Source organism: Sinohyriopsis cumingii, chromosome 6 (assembly GCF_028554795.1).
Source record: "Sinohyriopsis cumingii isolate HCF-2022 chromosome 6, ASM2855479v2, whole genome shotgun sequence".
Classification (NCBI taxonomy): domain Eukaryota; kingdom Metazoa; phylum Mollusca; class Bivalvia; order Unionida; family Unionidae; genus Sinohyriopsis; species Sinohyriopsis cumingii.
Window position 1 is genome coordinate 104,222,029 of NC_142966.1, and position 21,029 is coordinate 104,243,057.

Here is a 21,029-nt window from a genome sequence, read left to right on the forward strand (position 1 = left end):
TGTCACCCACGCTTTTCAACATCTACTTAGAGCGTATCATAAGCAAAGCCCTGGAAAACCACTATGGAAAAGTCAGCATTGGAGGGCATAACATCACCAACCTCCACTTTGCAGACAACATTGATGGGCTGGCAAGCAGTGAAGACGAGCTTGCCACCTTAGTGAAGTACCTGGATGAAACATCTTCCAGATTTGACATGGAGATAAGCACTGAGAAGACAAAGCTGATGACAAATAGTGGCAAACAAATCTCAGCCAAGATTAAAGTCAGAGGACATGAACTGGAAACAGTGAGCCAGTTCAAATATCTTGGTTCCATAATCACCGAAGAGGGATCAAGAGCAGAAATTTTGTCAAGAGCAGCACAAACAATGGCAGCTATGTGAAAGCTAAGACCCATCTGGAGAGACAAGAATATCTGTCTGAAAATTAAAATCAGACTATTGCGAGCTCTAGTCATCTCAGTCTTTTTGTACTCATGTGAGGCATGGACCCTGACAGCAAAATTACAACAAAGAATCCAGGCACTTGAAATGGGATGCTACAGAACCATCCTTGGCATCTCTTACATGGACCACATCACAAATGAACAAGTATATAACACCATCAGGTGCAAAGTAGGCCAATATGAGGACCTCCTCACCACCGTCAAAAAGAGAAAGCTGAAATGGTATGGCCATGTCACTAGAGCCAACAGTCTATCCACAACAGTCTTGCAGGGTAGTGTCCAGGGTGGCAGAAGGAGAGGTAGACAGAGAAAAAAGTGGACCAACAACATCACAGAATGGACCAGGAAAAGTTTTGCAGAGACACAGGCATTGGCACATGATCGAGACAAGTGGAGGGAACTGGTCAGATGTTCAGCAGCACAGTGCCTTGATGACCACACTAGGTCATGAGACTGATGACAATGATGATGATAGTTAGGGTATGTAGAACAAGTAGTATAGCTAGGGTATGTAGAACTAGTGGTATAGCTAGAGTATGTAGAACTAGTGATATAGCTAGGGTATGTAGAACTAGTGGTATAGCTAGGGTATGTAGAACTAGTGGAATAGCTAGGGTATGTAGAACTAGTGGTTTAGCTAGGATATGCAGAATTATTGGTATAGATATGGTATGTAGAATCAGTGGTATAGCTATTGTATGCAGAACTAGTGGTATAGCTAGGGTATGTAGAACTAGTGGTACAGCTAGGATATGTAGACTAGTGGTATAGCTAGGTTATGCAGAATTAGTGGTATACCTAGAGTATGTAGAACTGTGTAGCTAGGATATGTAGAATTAGAGATATATCTAGAGTATGTAGAATTAGTGGTTGAGCTAGAGTACTGTAGAATTAGTGGTATAGCTAGGGTATATAGAATTAGCACAACATATTAAAAACAAGATGGCACTCAGCATCATGCTTCCCGTGTACATTTTAGCAGCATTGAGCACTCAAATGTTCATCATATATATTCACTTATAAGTCAAGTCCAACTGCAAACAGCATAGATTCTGATCTGCTGTCACATAATGTGCTGGCAGATCAGGGTAAATGTTCTTTGTTCTCTTGACAATTCCTAACAAACAACACTGACCTAGGTCTGCAAGCACAAACTTTTATAGCAGATTCGGATTTTCACAATTTGGAGATGAACCCATCTGATAAGTTGGTATATATGGTACTAAAGCATGTATGCTTATGTCCCTAAGAGCTTAATTACCTAATTAGTGCATCCATGTTGGATGAATTCATAAACATGCATATTCCAGTTTCAACATAGGTGGTTTACATGTTTTTGGTCCCCCATCTACAGGGGCAACTTATGTGATCTCAAGGTAAGCTCTAAACTGCCTGTCAATTATTCCTGCAGTCCATGGGAAAATCACCATCAAGCCCAGTCTTGTTGCAGAATGGAATTATTCAAATTAAGGGTCCAATTATGTTTAAGAGTACTAAAATTGAAGTCCTATACAATTAATTTAAAATATGAAATTACTGTGTTCAACAAAATTAGAAAAAATGCCAGTATAAGTTCATGATGAACATACTAAAACAACATAACAGTGCTGTGCTCCATGTATGTTGAAACCGAGTAACATTTACATTTAAACCATTGAAAATATTCCAGTTACATACCTCTTACTGGATGAGATGATGAAACACTGGATGAAAATTCATCTGTAAAATCCTTGAGGAAATTTTAAAAAATGATATATTCATATATATTATACCAACAGTAATGCTAAGATGAAATTTATCAGCAATACATGTATATCCATTATCATGACAATCAGAAAAAGTTTATACTCTAACAGTTAGAATATATATTATCATGACAATCAGAAAAAGTTTATACTCTAACAGTCAGAATATATATTATCATGACAATCAGAAAAAGTCTGTACTCTAACAGTCAGAACATATTTTATCATGACAATCAGAAAAAGTTTATACTCTAACAGTCAGAATATATATTATCATGGCAATCAGAAAAAGTTTATACTCTAACAGTCAGAATATATATTATCATTACAATCAGAAAAAGTTTATACTCTAACAGTCAGAATATATATTATCATTACAATCAGAAAAAGTTTATACTCTAACAGTCAGAATATATATTATCATTACAATCAGAAAAAGTTTATACTCTAACAGTCAGAATATATATTATCATGACAATCAGAAAAAGTTTATACTCTAACAGTCAGAATATATATTATCATGACAATCAGAAAAAGTTTATACTCTAACAGTTAGAATATATATTATCATGACAATCAGAAAAAGTTTTTACTCTAACAGTCAGAACATATTTTATCATGACAATCAGAAAAAGTTTATACTCTAACAGTCAGAATATATATTATCATGACAATCAGAAAAAGTTTATACTCTGACAGTTAGAATATATATTATCATGACAATCAGAAAAAGTTTATACTCTAACAGTCAGAATATATATTATCATGACAATCAGAAAAAGTTTATACTCTAACAGTCAGAATATATATTATCATGACAATCAGAAAAAGTTTATACTCTAACAGTCAAAATATATATTATCATGACAATCAGAAAAAGTTTATACTCTAACAGTCAGAATATATATTATCATGACAATCAGAAAAAGTTTATACTCTGACAGTTAGAATATATATTATCATGACAGTCAGAAAAAGTTTATACTCTAACAGTCAGAATATATATTATCATGACAATCAGAAAAAGTTTATACTCTAACAGTCAGAACATATTTTATCATGACAATCAGAAAAAGTTTATACTCTAACAGTCAGAATATATATTATCATGACAATCAGAAAAAGTTTATACTCTGACAGTTAGAATATATATTATCATGACAATCAGAAAAAGTTTATACTCTAACAGTCAGAATATATATTATCATGACAATCAGAAAAAGTTTATACTCTAACAGTCAAAATATATATTATCATGACAATCAGAAAAAGTTTATACTCTAACAGTCAGAATATATATTATCATGACAGTCAGAAAAAGTTTATACTCTGACAGTTAGAATATATATTATCATGACAATCAGAAAAAGTTTATACTCTAACAGTCAGAATATATATTATCATGACAATCAGAAAAAGTTTATACTCTAACAGTCAGAATATATATTATCATGACAATCAGAAAAAGTTTATACTCTAACAGTCAGAATATATATTATCATGACAATCAGAAAAAGTTTATACTCTAACAGTCAGAATATATATTATCATGACAATCAGAAAAAGTTTATACTCTAACAGTCAGAATATATATTATCATGACAATCAGAAAAAGTTTATACTCTAACAGTCAGAATATATATTATCATGACAATCAGAAAAAGTTTATACTCTGACAGTTAGAATATATATTATCATGACAGTCAGAAAAAGTTTATACTCTGACAGTTAGAATATATATTATCATGACAGTCAGAAAAAGTTTATACTCTAACAGTCAGAATATATATTATCATGACAATCAGAAAAAGTTTATACTCTAACAGTCAGAACATATTTTATCATGACAATCAGAAAAAGTTTATACTCTAACAGTCAGAACATATATTATCATGACAATCAGAAAAAGTTTATACTCTGACAGTTAGAATATATATTATCATGACAATCAGAAAAAGTTTATACTCTAACAGTCAGAATATATATTATCATGACAATCAGAAAAAGTTTATACTCTAACAGTCAGAACATATTTTATCATGACAATCAGAAAAAGTTTATACTCTAACAGTCAGAACATATATTATCATGACAATCAGAAAAAGTTTATACTCTGACAGTTAGAATATATATTATCATGACAATCAGAAAAAGTTTATACTCTAACAGTCAGAATATATATTATCATGACAATCAGAAAAAGTTTATACTCTAACAGTCAGAATATATATTATCATGACAATCAGAAAAAGTTTATACTCTAACAGTCAGAATATATATTATCATGACAATCAGAAAAAGTTTATACTCTGACAGTTAGAATATATATTATCATGACAGTCAGAAAAAGTTTATACTCTAACAGTCAGAATATATATTATCATGACAATCAGAAAAAGTTTATACTCTAACAGTCAGAATATATATTATCATGACAATCAGAAAAAGTTTATACTCTAACAGTCAGAATATATATTATCATGACAATCAGAAAAAGTTTATACTCTAACAGTCAGAATATATATTATCATGACAATCAGAAAAAGTTTATACTCTAACAGTCAGAATATATATTATCATGACAATCAGAAAAAGTTTATACTCTGACAGTTAGAACATATATTATCATGACAATCAGAAAAAGTTTATACTCTGACAGTTAGAACATAAATTATCATGACAATCAGAAAAAGTTTATACTCTGACAGTTAGAATATATATTATCATGACAATCAGAAAAAGTCTATACTCTAATAGTTAGAATATATATTATCATGACAATTAGAAAAAGTTTATACTCTAACAGTTAGAATATATATTATCATGACAATCAGAAAAAGTCTATACTCTAACAGTTAGAATATATATTATCATGACAATCAGAAAAAGTCCATACTCTAACAGTTAGAAAATATATTATCATGACAATCATACAAAAATTTATACTCTAACAGTCAGAAAATCTATACATACACTTGCAATCAGCTTGATGTATATACTATAACAGTTTGAATAATTCTGTGCTCTATATAATTATACTCTAATAGTCTGTTATATGTCTGCACTCTGACAATCATAATATCTCTATCCTGACAGGCAGAATATGTCTATATTCTAAAAAAAACACTATGTCTATCCTCTGACATCCAGCTGTATTTAATGCTCTGACCATGGTTCCCACACTGTTCTAATGATAAATTTCCAGCTCATTTCCAGGGTTTTTCCAAGATGAAATTAATTTTTTCAAGGTTCACATATGACTATTACTGAATGGAATTAAAGAACATTTTAGATTGTAATAACATGCATTTTCGAAATCTAAACACGTTTCTCTTTCAAGACTCTCCAAAACATCTAAGCCAGAATAGATGATCATGTACAAAACCACAAAATGTATCACACGAAACAAGTTTGATTATATTCCTTTAAACTGGCATGTAAAATCATTTCAATGTACAAAATAAAAATTCTAACTTTATTTTCCTGACCTGCATTATGCTGTTAAGTGGGAACATGACAATAAACATACAGTAATTTTGTTTCCTTTCAAACCTTTAATTCTAAAGAATTCTAGAGAGCAATATATGTATAAATATATATATATATATATATATATATATATATATATATATATATATATATATATATATATATATATATATATATGCATCTTATAGAAAGTAAATATTTCCCATTACAGTATAAAAAAACAATAAAAGCAAATAATTAAAATCTTGTCTTGCAACAAAGAGAGTTTAACTCTGAATTTATCTGTGCCAATAAAATCTCAAGCAAGATTTATCAAACACCCTAATCTCCTTAAGAAAACCTGGTTAAAAATCCATCATTTAAAAAACATTTTCAAAAGGATTGATTTAAATTTTGACAAAAGACCTTCAAAATTATATACTGTTGTATAAACAACTGAATTTTCTGTAAAATCAACTTCTTTTCTTGTAATTTGTTAAACCAGTCCCCAAACCTGTATTGATACAGGGGCTCGAATACTTTTTTAATATATAATACAAGGGATGAAAATTTCTCATTTCAGCTCTGAGATTCAACAATCTGGGCTACAAATTTGGATTAAAACAAATGGCCGTCCATTTTCTATTCCGGGTTTTCTCCGAATATTCTCATCCCATTTTTTCATATTTGGGTCATTTAGGTTGTAGTGTGGGGTCGTTGCAATTGCATATCGAAATTTGGAATTTGCCGGCGTGGTGCAGTAGTGACACATGGTAGTCGCTTACCAGTGGGATAAGAGAATTTAAACTTATGTTATAACGACTTATACCTGCATGAAATCAATAGTAAAATTATTTATTTTCTTGTTATGTCTTTATTCCACTGATTGACTAGACCAAACTACAGCATTGATGAAACCTGACCCAGTACTCACCATTTGCATTACTAGTCACTTCACGAATCTCAAATGACGACATCGGAAGTCCATTAGTCACATCATATAAACAACAAACTCCAGTTTAATGTTGTTGTAGAGAAATTCAATTATATTAAATGAAAGTCAGATACTTTTTGTAAAAAACAGCAATCTGGCCAGTCTAATTTATTAACCCTTTACCTCACAAAGCATAGTTACAAAGTGCAGCATGTTATAAATAGAACACCTGTTACCTATTCGACTCCATAAGCATAGGCCTGCCTGCCTGTTAACTGTTAAGCAATGTAGTGTATGTTACGTTTAAAAGCAGTTTTAACCATTTTACCTTTTTGGTTCACATCTATTATGTGTGGAAAAATTTAAGATTAAAGTCCGATTGTTATAGCTGTGTAATTATTTTTCACAGAGGAATTTTTTATGTGCTTTAAAATCTTGAGAGAACTCGTTCACCGTCATGTCAGTGAAGCCGCGTGACTAACCATAGCTGCCATTTTTCATACTCGAAATTTACAAGTTTTTTGTCTGCATCTACATCACTAAGTCATCTGAATTTGATAATTTATAAAAACTAATTGCTGCCTACATCAATATTAGAGCCTTTACCTAAGTTATTGAATCTTTCATAGTCGTGATTCTAATCATGAAAACTTCATAAGTACTGAATGAAATCTGCAACCGCCATTTTGGAGAGTGGAGATTATGAACCAGTTACTTTAAATAGCAGATATTGACCAGTGCATAAACAGTGACCACGTGATCTGACGTAATTGTCAATTGCAGAAATGAATGTAGTATCTAATAAGGTGGCGCTAAAAAAAACAGCTCCAAATGGCTGATGTTTACAGCAGGCATCAAAAGGCGCTTGCATGTGAATGGAGTGGAGGTGTCAAAAGGCGCTTCCATGCGAATGGAGTAGAGGTGTCCAAAGACGCTTGCATGACGTAATGGGTTAAGCAGAGAGCATGTCAACTTGGTAGTCCATGAAGCAACAAAACTCCAGAAGTTGTTCTCAGAATATATAAATATGAAAAACTTTGTGTTCTTTTGTTTTTGCATTTTGATTACGACCACTATACAACTTTCATTTAATATTTATTTTTATTTTTTCTCTATAACATTTGAAAATGTGGATTGGTAGATTTTGTGTACTCATGTGACTAGCAATGCAAATCGCGAGTACCAGGTCACATTTCATCAACTCCGATTTTAATACTCACAATTTCTGAGACAATAAGTAATTTACAGATCCATTTATTTTAATGCTTGTATCACTTGATTTAACAACATTTAAAGTTTGCTAGGCCATCTGGTAAGTGGCTACGCTTTGCCAACACCATGTTTACCTCTTGTGATGCTAGAGTGGTTTTTATAGCTTCCATGTAAAGAAAGATATGGATATCAAGCTGACTGAAAATTAAAGTCTACTAGATGAATCTAATCCACTGAGTGTTTGGATTGACTCAGGATACATGTTTATTGCAAGCACCCAAATGATGCGTACTGCACCCTCTGAATATTCTGGTTAGAACTCAATAAATTTAACTCATGATCAGTTTAGTTAGGACTCAGTTACGTGATTGTTTCATGCATCAAGTGGTGGCGGAAAATTCCTGGGTTTTTCGAGACCTTCAATAATATTTGCAAAATTCCAGACTTTTCATGGTTGGGAATATTTTTATCATTTCTCCCAACTTTTTCCTGATTTCCCGGTAGCGTGGGAACCCTGTGTGACAATATGGTTATATTTGGACAATCTGATACATCTACACTCTTAGAATTAGAATATTCTATACTCTAACGATCATCTGTATGTCTATAATCCAACAGTCAGTTATATATTTATATACTCTGACAGTCTGAATATGCCTATACTCACCCAATCAGAATATGTCTGCACTCTCTCAGAATATGTATATGTTCAGACAATCAGAATATGTCTATACTCAGACAATCATAACATGTCTATACTCAGATAATCAGTGTCTTCACTCAATAAGAATGTCTATAATCAGACTTTCAGCATATGTCTACACTCTATCAGAGTATGTCTGCATTCTCTCAGAATATGTATGTAGTCAGACAATCAGAACATGTCTGTCCTCTCAGAATATATCTATACTTAATCAGAATATGTATATACTCAATCAGAATGTCTATACTCAGACAATCAGAATATTAATACTCTTACTTTTGGAGTATATCTATACTCAGGGTATGTATACTCAGATAATCAGAATAGGTCTATTCCCATCAAGAGTATGTCTATACTGACTCTGAATATGCCTAAACTCTGTATATCAGAATATAAACTTGCAAAATGAGGTCACAATTAAGACTTCTCTTGTAAGTTTTCACTAAAACTACATTTCATAAATATAGTCATTTCATCCAACTTAGTCTGAGCATGAACTATGCAACAATGTGTTGCATTTTGTATCTCTACAATATTAGGTGTACAGTGTTTGGCATGTCCCCCCAATTATATTTTTGATTGCTAACTCCAAGTTTTCAAGTTTCCTTCACTCAAGTGACAATTTGGTTTCAAAATTAGAGTTTGTTATATGCCATAAGTATGATGCTGTACTGTTAGTATGAAATATATATAATTTAAAATTTAACAGTAAATCTGCTTTCATTAATTAATGGAGCCATGGTGATTCAATGTGCTTTCATTAATTAATTGCGTCATGGTGATTCAATGCACTTTAATTAATTAATGGAGTCATGGTGCCTCAATGCTATTTTGACTAATTATTAAAGACATGGTGGCTCAATGTGCTTTCATTTGTTAATGGAGTCATGGTGACTCAATGCACTTTAATTAATTAATGGAGTCATGCTGATTCAATGCTATTTCATTAATTAATAGAGACGTGGTGACTCAATGATGTTTCATTAATTAATGGAGCCATGGTGATTCAATGATGTTTCATTAATTAATAAAGCCATGGTAACTCAATGTGCTTTCATTAATTAATGTAGCCATGGTGACTCAACATGCTTTCATTAATTAATGGAGCCATGGTGACTCAATGTGCTTTCATTTGTTAATGGAGTCATAGTGATTCAATGCTGTTTCATTATTTAAAAATGCCATGGTGACTCAATGTGCTTTCATTAATTAATGTAGCCATGGTGACTCAACATGCTTTCATTAATTAATGGAGCCATGGTGACTCAATGTGCTTTCATTTGTTAATGGAGTCATGGTGATTCAATGCTGTTTCATTAATTAAAAAAGCCATGGTGACTCAATGTGCTTTCATTAATGTATGGAGCCATGGTGACTCATTGTGCTTTCATTTGCTAATGGAGTCATGGTGATTCAATGTGCTTTCATTAATTAATGGAGTCATGGTGATTTAATGTGCTTTCATTAATTTATGCAGCCATGGTAACTCAATGTGCTTTCATTAATTAACAGAGCCATGGTGATTCAATGTGTTTTCTTGAATTAATGGAGTCATGGTAACTCAATGATTAGTATCATGGTTTGTGAATTAATGGTATCTGGATCTGAATCCTACCACTGGATCAACCTGGGTCATCTAACATGGTGCATACTTGGGCAAGGCACTTTACTCCAAACACCACTGTTCACAATAACCTACTTGTGCTGCTGTGCCATAAAAGACGAAGCCAATTTTTTTATAATTGTACCAAGAATGTGTTTTTTTTAATAAAAAAAAGTCTTAGTTCAAGAAGTGCAAAATAAATCTGATATAAAATAAAACTAGTCACAGAAACTATCATAAATATCCACTCTTTCTATATATTGCTCATAGGGTCAATTTTGGGGCTGTACCTCCCAGTGTCCCTTTTGAGGCTGTACCTCCCAGGGTCTCTTTTGAGGCTCAGAACCTCTTTTAACATCTATTCATCCTCCTGAAACTGCATGCCAATTATGACATCATTTTCTTTACTGTTAAAAATGAAGTTAAAATTACTAGAAAGAGTCCATACTACAAATGAAAATGTAACCCCTAAGCCACAGCCTTCCTCCCATGGGTTTAAACCATCTTTTGCCATCTGCTCAATCTTCCTAAAGCATCAAATTAAATATGATTACTCTTCACATCAAGTAACACAGACTGTGTTAAGGCTACAAGGATAATACAGACAAGCAGCCAGACAAATAGATGGATTGATGGATACCCAGACTCATGGCTGGATGGAAAAATGGGCATGACCTCTCACAATAAATACACAAAAGTGCAGATATAACAACAGTTTAAACTGCCCTGAAATGAACCTTTGTCATATACAAAATGCATGCAAAGATGTCTACCAAATTTAATTTGTCTAACTTATGTGGTCTATTCTAACTAATGTGGTCCATGTGTAAATTACACAATAAGCAGATTCAGAAATCAGAAAAGAGATTAGATGATATACAGATGTGGTGACAGACAGAAGCAAAATATATGCCCCCATCTAATGCTGCAGTGGGGACATAAAAAAGAGTCTACTTTTGTTTTAATAGAGACACAGATTGTACACCCATCTTTTTCACAACTGCATTTCAAATTATTTTTGTGTGTGAAACTTTACCTGTTTTATTCTTTCCCAATTGGTTCCTTCATTATAGATCACAATGTTGATCTGTTTGATACTGGAGGTAGGATTATCTTTGACAAAGGTTTCAATACACCTGTGAAGTGCAATTGCTGAGTGTTTGGCTGGATATTTAAGGGCACCTGTTCCCAAGGCTGGGAAGGCAATGGACTTCACCTCATACCTGTTTGCCAACCTGAGGCATTCACCAATAAATATATCCAACTCCTGAAATTGTTTATAAATATAAAAGTTAACATATACTGGATTTCTCATTATGGCAATATATAAGCTAATCAATACATTAATTAGTCCCTTGCTATAAAGTACCTCAATATAGCATGTTCTCTAATATGTCATTGGTATCATTTACCTTCTCATTACATCAGTAAAACTCTATATTTCCATGTAATGTACCCCAATATAAAGTGACCTTGCATACAATGCAGTACGTTCTCATGGCTCCCCTAAATGGCATTATTGTCAGGGATGAATATACTGAATTACAGGATTGGACCAGTACACTTGTCAATTACAGTACTGGACCAATAGACTTGCCAATTACAGCAATGGACCAATATACTTGCCAATTATAGCAATGGACCAATACACTTGTCAATTACAGCAATGGACCAATACACTTGCCAATTATCGCACTGGACCAATACACTTGTCAATTACAGCAATGGACCACTACACTTGTCAATTACAGTACTGGACCAATATACTTGTCAATTACAGCAACGGACCACTACACTTGTCAATTATAGCATTAGACCAATACACTTGTCAATTATAGTAACGGACCAATGTATTTGTTAAATAAAGCAATTGACCAATACACTTGTCAATTATAGCAATGAACCAATATACGTGTCAATTATAGCATTAGACCAATACACTTGTCAATTATAGCAATGTACTAATGTATTTGTTAAATAAAGCAATTGACCAATACACTTGTCAATTATAGCAATGAACCAATACACTTGTCAGTTATAGCAATGGACTAATGTATTTGTTAATTATAGCAACTGACCAAAGTTCAAGTCAGTGCTAACTGGACCTGTTAATTTCTATACACTTGATTTGAATGCATCACTACACAATTTGAGCCACTCAGCTGTTATTACTGGTACACCCTATTGTATTTCCTAATACAGAATTCATATTTACTCTCAATTTATTCTGGAGATTAGCAAAGCATGTTATTTGCATTCAATAGAAAACAGAATGAAAGCTGAAGGAGAAAATACAATTTTTATCAAGTTCTGAGCTTTTGCATTAGATGGCAAAAAAAACAGGAGTGATCCAGCTGGGAAAAGTCACATGCACTGAATATTCCAGTTATGTCAAATACAACTACTTCAAGAAAAATGAAAATAATCAGAAGCTATGCTGACTTTTTGTCAAAGTTCAAAAACTAGTTTCTTACAAAAGCACTCAAAATAAAGACAGCATTCTATATCATGTGTGTATTAACTTAAAACATGCAATCCACTTAGATTCTCCAGTAATACCAAAGAGAAAGATTTTGGAGAAGAGAAATAAGACATGTGTTGCCTAAACGTATTTTAATTACGTAAAGTTACAGAAATAATCATGTATGAAAAGGGAATTTTTCATCTCTTCAGTGACCTTTACTGGTGTTTATTCTCATTTGCATACATGTCATGATTCAGAACCTGAGTAATTTCATGCAACAAGCTGCCAAACATCCTGTAGTTGCTTTATTTCTCACAAATGGCAACCATTACACCAATTTCCTAGAGTGCTTGTTTCAAAACAGATCTTAGAGAATGACTCTCTTGCAAGATACTCATCTGTTTTGAATTAACTCATTGGGACATGTACCACACCCTTAAATGGATGAAGTAAATCCAATGTACCACATTAACTTCTTCATTAGGGACAGTTTGACAGTCTGAAAAATTAAACATTATGTTTCTGAATGACAATGTTAGAGTCATAAATATCTCTGCAGTTTTATAGCCTGTAGATCTAAAAACTATATATTTTTCAACATCGGTGCACACAGGTTCTGTACATCGTCCCAATGCGTTGTTGAGATTTCATAAATATGTACATTGTCCCAGTGCATTGTTGAGATTTTATAAGTATGTACATTATCCCAGTGCATTGTTGAGATTTCATAAGTATGTACATTGTCCCAATGCATTGTTGAGATTTTATAAGTGTGTACATTATCCCAATGCATTGTTGAGATTTCATCAATATGTGCATTGTCTCAATGCATTGTTGAGATTTCGTAAGTATATACATTGTCTCAATGCACTGTTGAGATTTCATAAGTATGTACATTATCCCAGTGCATTGTTGAGATTTTGTAAGTATGTACATTGTCTCAACGCATTGTTGAGATTTTGTAAGTATGTACATTATCCCAGTGCATTGTTGAGATTTCATAAGAATGTACATTGTCCCAATGCATTGTTGAGATTTTATAAGTATGTACATTATCCCAGTGCATTGTTGAGATTTCAAAAATACATTGTCTCAATGCATTGTTGAGATTTCATAAGTATGTACACTGTCCCAATGCATTGCTGAGATTTCGTAAGTATGTACATTGTCCCAATGCATTGCTGAGATTTCATAAGTATGTACATTGTCCCAATGCATTGTTGAGATTTTGTAAGTATGTACATTATCCCAGTGCATTGTTGAGATTTCATAAATACATTGTCTCAATGCATTGTTGAGATTTCATCAATATGTACATTGTTCCAATGCATTTGTTGAGATTTCATAAGTATGTACACTGTCCCAATGCATTGCTGAGATTTCGTAAGTATGTACATTATCCCAGTGCATTGTTGAGATTTCATAAATACATTGTCTCAAGGCATTGTTGAGATTTCATCAATATGTACATTGTCCCAGTGCATTGTTGAGATTTCATAAATACATTGTCTCAATGCATTGTTGAGATTTCATCAATATGTACATTGTTCCAATGCATTTGTTGAGATTTCATAAGTATGTACACTGTCCCAATGCATTGCTGAGATTTTGTAAGTATGTACATTATCCCAGTGCATTGTTGAGATTTCATAAATACATTGTCTCAATGCATTGTTGAGATTTCATCAATATGTACATTATCCCAGTGCATTGTTGAGATTTCATAAATACATTGTCTCAATGCATTGTTGAGATTTCATCAATATGTACATTATCCCAGTGCATTGTTGAGATTTCATAAATACATTGTCTCAATGCATTGTTGAGATTTCATCAATATGTACATTGTTCCAATGCATTTGTTGAGATTTCATAAGTATGTACACTGTCCCAATGCATTGCTGAGATTTCGTAAGTATGTACATTATCCCAGTGCATTGTTGAGATTTCATAAATACATTGTCTCAATGCATTGTTGAGATTTCATCAATATGTACATTGTCCCAATGCATTTGTTGAGATTTCATAAGTATGTACATTGTCCCAATGCATTGCTGAGATTTCATAAGTATGTCCATTGTCTCAATGCATTGTTGAGATTTTGTAAGTATGTACATTATCCCAGTGCATTGTTGAGATTTCAAAAGTATGTACATTGTCCCAGTGCATTGTTGAGATTTCATAAGCAAATTGTAAACCTTCTTGGCGGGTCACTGTTACTTCCAAAACAACTCTTGTGGAGATTTAGGCCAATTAGAGTGACACTGTATGATTTCTTTTAAAGAATTTAAATATATGAAACATATCTAAATTTATTAAAATTGGTCTTGATAAATGAAACAATGTTTTATAATGCTAATGCACTTTAAGCAGCTCAAACTCACCATTCTTTGATGAATACAGAATGTGAGTCCTTGTTTTTGGACCTTATATTAGTAATCTATGGCATACATAATATCCAACTCATTTCAAATGACTAACTGAATACTGTTATAAATATATTCATGTAGGAAGCATAATTAAAGTATGCAAATATGATCAGAGATAGCATAGGAAGCAAGTGCAAATGTTGTTTCATGAATTAAAAGTACAGGGGTTTTGAAAAAAGAAAATTTTGCTTTTTATGACTCGAAAAATTAACACTCAGATAAATTCACATTCATGTGCAAAAAGCAGTGATATAATACATAATGTTTTCTGAGTTATACATGTTGTGTGCTAAAATATCTTACAGTAAGTTTGGAAGTTGGTAATCTTGAAAATAAGGGTAATTTATTCAGAAAGCAAACAATTATATATAAGAAAAAGAATTTTATTGACAATTATTCCAAATGTGAACAAAAAATGAGTATGAAACAATTAAACAGTTTTCCCATCCCACCCCACTTCCATCCCAGTCTTCTCATTGTCAGTGTCTAGCCACAATAGCATTCCCTTCTTAACGTTTCAGTTGTCCATTAGTAACTTGTGCCTTCACTGTATAATGTTGTCTGGTTTTTTGGAACCTAATGTGTGCAAGTTAATAAGGGAGAGGTGTATAATGAACTTTATTATGGCCATGATACCTTTAAACTAGTGGGCTGACATAAAGTAGCAAATACTTTACAGTTTGATGTTATAAAATAAAGAATGCAGTGAAAAACATTGAGTCTGAACCATTTATTCATCCTTACATGTATCGGCCTTTTCACCAGAGAAAACCAAACCAAACTAATGTATTAATATTAGAGTAAACAAAGTAAATTCTATATACAACCAGCATTATCAACAGAAGGTTCAAATGGGCCTGAGATCACTCACACGTCTGATGTCTGCCTCATATAGTTAAAGGCAAGAGCAGCTAGACAAGAAATTTGGAGCAGTCAGATGCTTTCTGCAGAAATTTCTGCCAAATGCTGTTAACTACACATGTTATGAAACAAGTGTTTCAAGTTTTCTCAGGATTATATATCTTCATTCACATCAGCATCATCTGATCAGTACTGATAGGCCATTAGTACTGAGTTATTTATTGGTGGGTATTTTGTTCACAGTCTGGAGACTGAGTACTGCGAAAACACATCTACCATGGAAGCTTCATTTTCAAACAGTCTAAAGGTGAGTTTGAACAGTTAGTCAAAATATTTTTCATTTCATCAAATATGTGTGCAACAACTGATGTTACAACTCTGGCAATTACTGTAGTAAATAAAGGTCATGGAGTTAACATGTTGGTCAATAAATCAAGATTAAGTTGTGTTATGCCAGCCTGCAGGTCACAGGGTACTTAATTTTGTTGCTGTGCAGCTCTGTCCTCACAATTTATTAATTGAAATGAGATAACCATATAATTTTTTGCCACATAACCATTCAGATGACAATTTTGCAGATCAGTATTTATTTAATACAGCACTGACAATAGGGTGAAATGATTACCAAATTATATACAAACTTGTTATCACATTCATGTTTTTCTTAGGGCTTTTTTCTTCTAACAGAGAGCCGTTTTACAATTTTGTGAAAATTGACTAATTTTCACATTCCGGTTAAGAGTAAAATGCAACACTATTAACTGAACGTATAACATAGTCAACATAAACTTCTGCTGATGACACATTATCGACTATTTGAGTGGGGGGGAGATGAATTGAGATATCCTTCCAGTCAGGATAATATTGTGGTTTCTTATACCTCAAGGTGCATTTTGTTCAACTAGTACAATGGATACGACTGGTACTTTTCTTTATAAATCATGCAGAGCAAGTTTATTGTTTCATGATATTTAAGGGCAAGAAATCCAGCCCTTTACCCCACTAAAATGGTTACATAGTGTACATAGGTTGCTTAATTTTAATCTATTACATTGGATGGTACAGTACCTAGGGCAGCCATACAAGAAGCAGGGGAAGATGCAGGATTTTTTTAGATTTGCTTTGAAGTGGTGGTTCATTGTACTTCAAAAAGTTAATATTTCTGTATTTCATCTAAAATGTACCATTTTAAAAGGGTGGGTGGAGGAGGACGGGGGGCCAAACCATCTGACAACATCCACCACACCACTTATCTGGATTTCCTGATGAAGTGAATAAAAGCAATAAAGAAAAGAAAAATTGACTTTTGTTCATACTGGAGAAACTAGCTATGAGAGATTCCTAATACTGATTTCAGTAGGTCACCCTGAATTTCTGGAATCTTTCTGTATTAATTCAAATTCAGTCACACCCACTAAATCTCATTTATTTGCTTTATGTAAAATAAGTCTGCAAAGAAAGCTGTGTTTCATTAAATAAAAAAGATTATTATATGCTCATTGCTTTCTCCCTTAACTTTACATTGTCCAGGGGCCCAGAGTGGCCGAGTGGTCTAAAGCACTCTCCGTTATGGATCACTGCCATCTCACCTCTGTCTGCATGGGTTTGAGTCTCAGATTCAGCCAATGTGGGTATGTGAGAAAGCTTGCCAGTAGCTTCTCGTGGGTCGGTGGTTCTTTCCGGGGTTTTCCCGGGTTCTTCCTCCACCATTAATACTGGCCACCATGTATAGCCTATCGTGTGCTGAGAAATGGCGTTAAACCCTACAAAAACAACAACAATAACATCATCATCCGATTAAATTTCATTTTTCATGAACAGCCAACAATAACACCAACTACACTGTCCAAATTGTTCAGTATTTTTCCATACTGAACTGCTTCATGCTGCACGACACCTGCCAAACTGAATTATTAGATTTGTCAGTGGATGAACTGAACAAGCTGTTTAGTCCATTTGAAAGTAAAAATTGACAATGTGGATGAGTTCTCTGAGTCAAAAAGGAAACTTTCAATCAAGCAAGCATATGAACATTATATCCACTATGTCCACAACAATCGTGAGACAGACAATACTGATCATTTTAACAGTTACTGAGTAGACATTTTCATTTGCAAATTGCAGAATGATTCAGACTATGACCCATGCTCTCAAAGGTCTGTAAAATTAGAATAGAGAGGCAAATTAAGGCCAAGGGCAATACTGTTTCCCTCAGATATGTCCCATTTTATGTTCAATATCCAGTCTCCTTTAGACATGCCCCATTTTATGTTCAATATCCCATCTACCTTAAATATGTCCCATTTTATGTTCAATAACCCATCTCTCTTAGATATGTCCCATTGTACGTTCAAGGGCTATCCCATCTCCCTTAGAAATGTCCCATTTTACATTCAATATCCTGTCTCCCTTAGATATGTCCCACTTTACGTTTAAGGGCTAACCCATCTCCCTTAGATATGTCCCATTTTATGTTCAAGGGCTAACCCATCTCCCTTAGATATGTCCCATTTTATGTTCAATATCTTGTCTCCTTTAGATATGTCCTATTTTATGTTCAAGAGCTATCCTGTCTCCCTTAGATATGTCCCATTTTACAGTCAATATCCCATCTCCCTTAGATATGTCCCATTTTATGTTTAAGGGCTATCCCGTCTCCCTTATATTTGTACAATGTTATAAGTAATTCTATACAAGACTTTTAAAAAATGCAACTGACAAAAGCAAGTTTTGGTACAAAAAACATGAGCCTCAGACACAATAAGCCAAAACAATGAAAATGTCTTATTTCCACTGGCAACATGGGCTATCGCACTGCAGCTTCATTGCAATTTTCCCCATTTAACTTTCTGTAGATAATGTTTGGATTTATAATAGTGATGGAAATCATATAGATCATGTAAAATAGCTTGGGTCCCTCAAACGATGTTCATGCACATGACAGGACAGAAACATATCATCTTTAGCTGGTAATAACTGACAATGAATATACTTTAATACCATTTTGCATCTTGAATTTCCTCAAAATGTACTTTCTTAGTTATTTCTGCTAATCAGAATTAAGATGGGTTCCAAAAACTGATCCACACTTCAAAATTGTACTTGAATTTCGACTACATTTCCAGCAGTAATTAAACTGTCTGTAATTTGCACTCGAAATGAAATGTCACCATTTCCTAACTGCTGAGGTAGTAGCTTTATCCTGTTTTCATTTACTTATGCATACTTTCTCAAGAACTCATTGGGGACCTCTAAAATATACTCATTTACAAATTCTCAAGTGTGCTCAATAATAAGCACACTGTTTCACTGGGAACCTCTAAAATATACTAATTAATCAACCAATTAAAGTGAAAGGAATGAATACAAATTCATAATCGCTGGAAACTGTTTAGCAAAGTTAAATATTTTTCACATATTTATGCAATACAGTATATTAGTCATTTCTATCGTATTATTTAAACATTTGTTAAAATGAAACCTCAAAATAGAAATCCATGATTTGATCTGCTGTTCAGTTTCACTTAGTATACAAAATATATTTCATTAGCTGCTACATTGATACTGCATTTGTATGGGAAAAAATGAACAAGTCTTTCTGAGCAATACCATACGATTTTTGTAGTGCACTATTACTCAAAAACACAAGTTTATATTTTCCCATACAAATGTATTTACCTTCTTTTTATATACTCATTTTGCTTGTCCACTTAAGGCTGAATAATAATAAAAAACATTCTACAAGAAAAAAAGTTATCTTAATTTTTGCTGGATTTCAAAATAAATACAAAACCATAGGTTAAGAACTTCATAGTAACAGTAGTAATGTGTATATAGTAATTCCCAGCGACCATTGAACTTGGTTATGTATTCGGTCATAATTTCACAAATAAATTTCATACCTGCCATAACACATCAGACTAAAAATAATTATTTTAGAAACAAAATTAAAAAACAGGGAGAGAAATTAAGAGACCTTCCTTTACCACCACAAAATATACCCCTAACCTGAATAAACATTATACAGTCCTGATCATGCTACATTATCCTCTGAGCAGTTCTCACCATTGATTGTCATAGCAACAACTGAAAGGTAACCATGGACAGATATAAGTTTTAACATTGTTCATGTTAATTTATGAAGTTTTCTTTTATCCCAACAACAAGACTAAAATCAAAGAATAAACCACAACAATAAAATTATCAGCAACTAGTTTTAATCCCAAGAATGATCACTATGAATGCCTGTAAATTTCTCTACAAGCAAAATAGCACATCCATTCCCACCAAAGAAACTTACATGAGTTAACACCTGGCATAAATGTACCATATATATATATATATATATATATATATATATATATATATATATATATATATATATATAGCGTCCGCCTCAGATGCGGGAGGTTGTGGGGTCAATCTCCGGCCGAGTCATACCAAAGACTTACAAAAATGGTCCTTAGATAGCTGCCTCGCTTGGTGCTCAGGTTAGTGTTAGGACTGGTTAGCCTGGTGTCAGGATAATATGATTGGGTGGGACATCATGCTACATGTCTGCGGCATGATACCCCAGTGCTAGGCATCACTATAAAGTGCCATACTGCAGACAATGAAGCGATATGACTGAATTTTTTTTAAAGCTACTTTAAAAATCCAAATCACACACATCTGCACAAATTTAAAGAAGGAAAGGAAAATACCATGTGGTATATATTCCCCAAAAAACTAATTCAGAATGAATCTGTTATTCCATGATCAGCGTTAAAAGCCTTATGAACTGACTATAAGGAAATAAGGTGGGATATTAAACTTGGACGAAATAGATGCCACATGTACAGTAGCTTGAGACTGCAGGTTTGAACTGTTAAGATGAATTCACACACTTTAGGCAATGTTATTAACAACAAAATATGGCCTCGTTTATTTGCAATCGATTGCTGGTGCTTACATTTACACACACTGTAGAATAAGGTTTCTTTGAATTATGTTAGAGGGGCAATGAGACAGATTAACTGTTAATTAGTCATATTGGCTTTCTTCCTTGTTAACTTAAGCCTAATCTTTAGCAATTGTGAGGCTTGGCCACATCTGAGCAGAAAATAAGGCACATCATAGGATGAAATTGTGCATCCTTTGAGAATTTCACACACTGAACCCGG

At 33.2% G+C, this 21,029-nt stretch overlaps 1 protein-coding gene across 2 annotated transcripts in view; it reads right to left on the reverse strand.

The window, feature by feature from the left end:
* The window catches only part of LOC149797615 (protein mono-ADP-ribosyltransferase PARP14-like), an 89,988-nt gene that overhangs the window by 19,109 nt on the left and 49,850 nt on the right, over positions 1–21,029 (reverse strand). For both annotated transcript variants that reach the window (XM_089962495.1, XM_089962496.1), the window contains 2 exons: positions 11,150–11,380; positions 2,126–2,177 (listed from right to left, as the gene is read on the reverse strand). In XM_089962495.1, the coding sequence (XP_089818621.1) occupies positions 2,126–2,177; positions 11,150–11,380 (283 nt within the window). The remainder of the gene's footprint in view (positions 1–2,125; positions 2,178–11,149; positions 11,381–21,029) is intronic.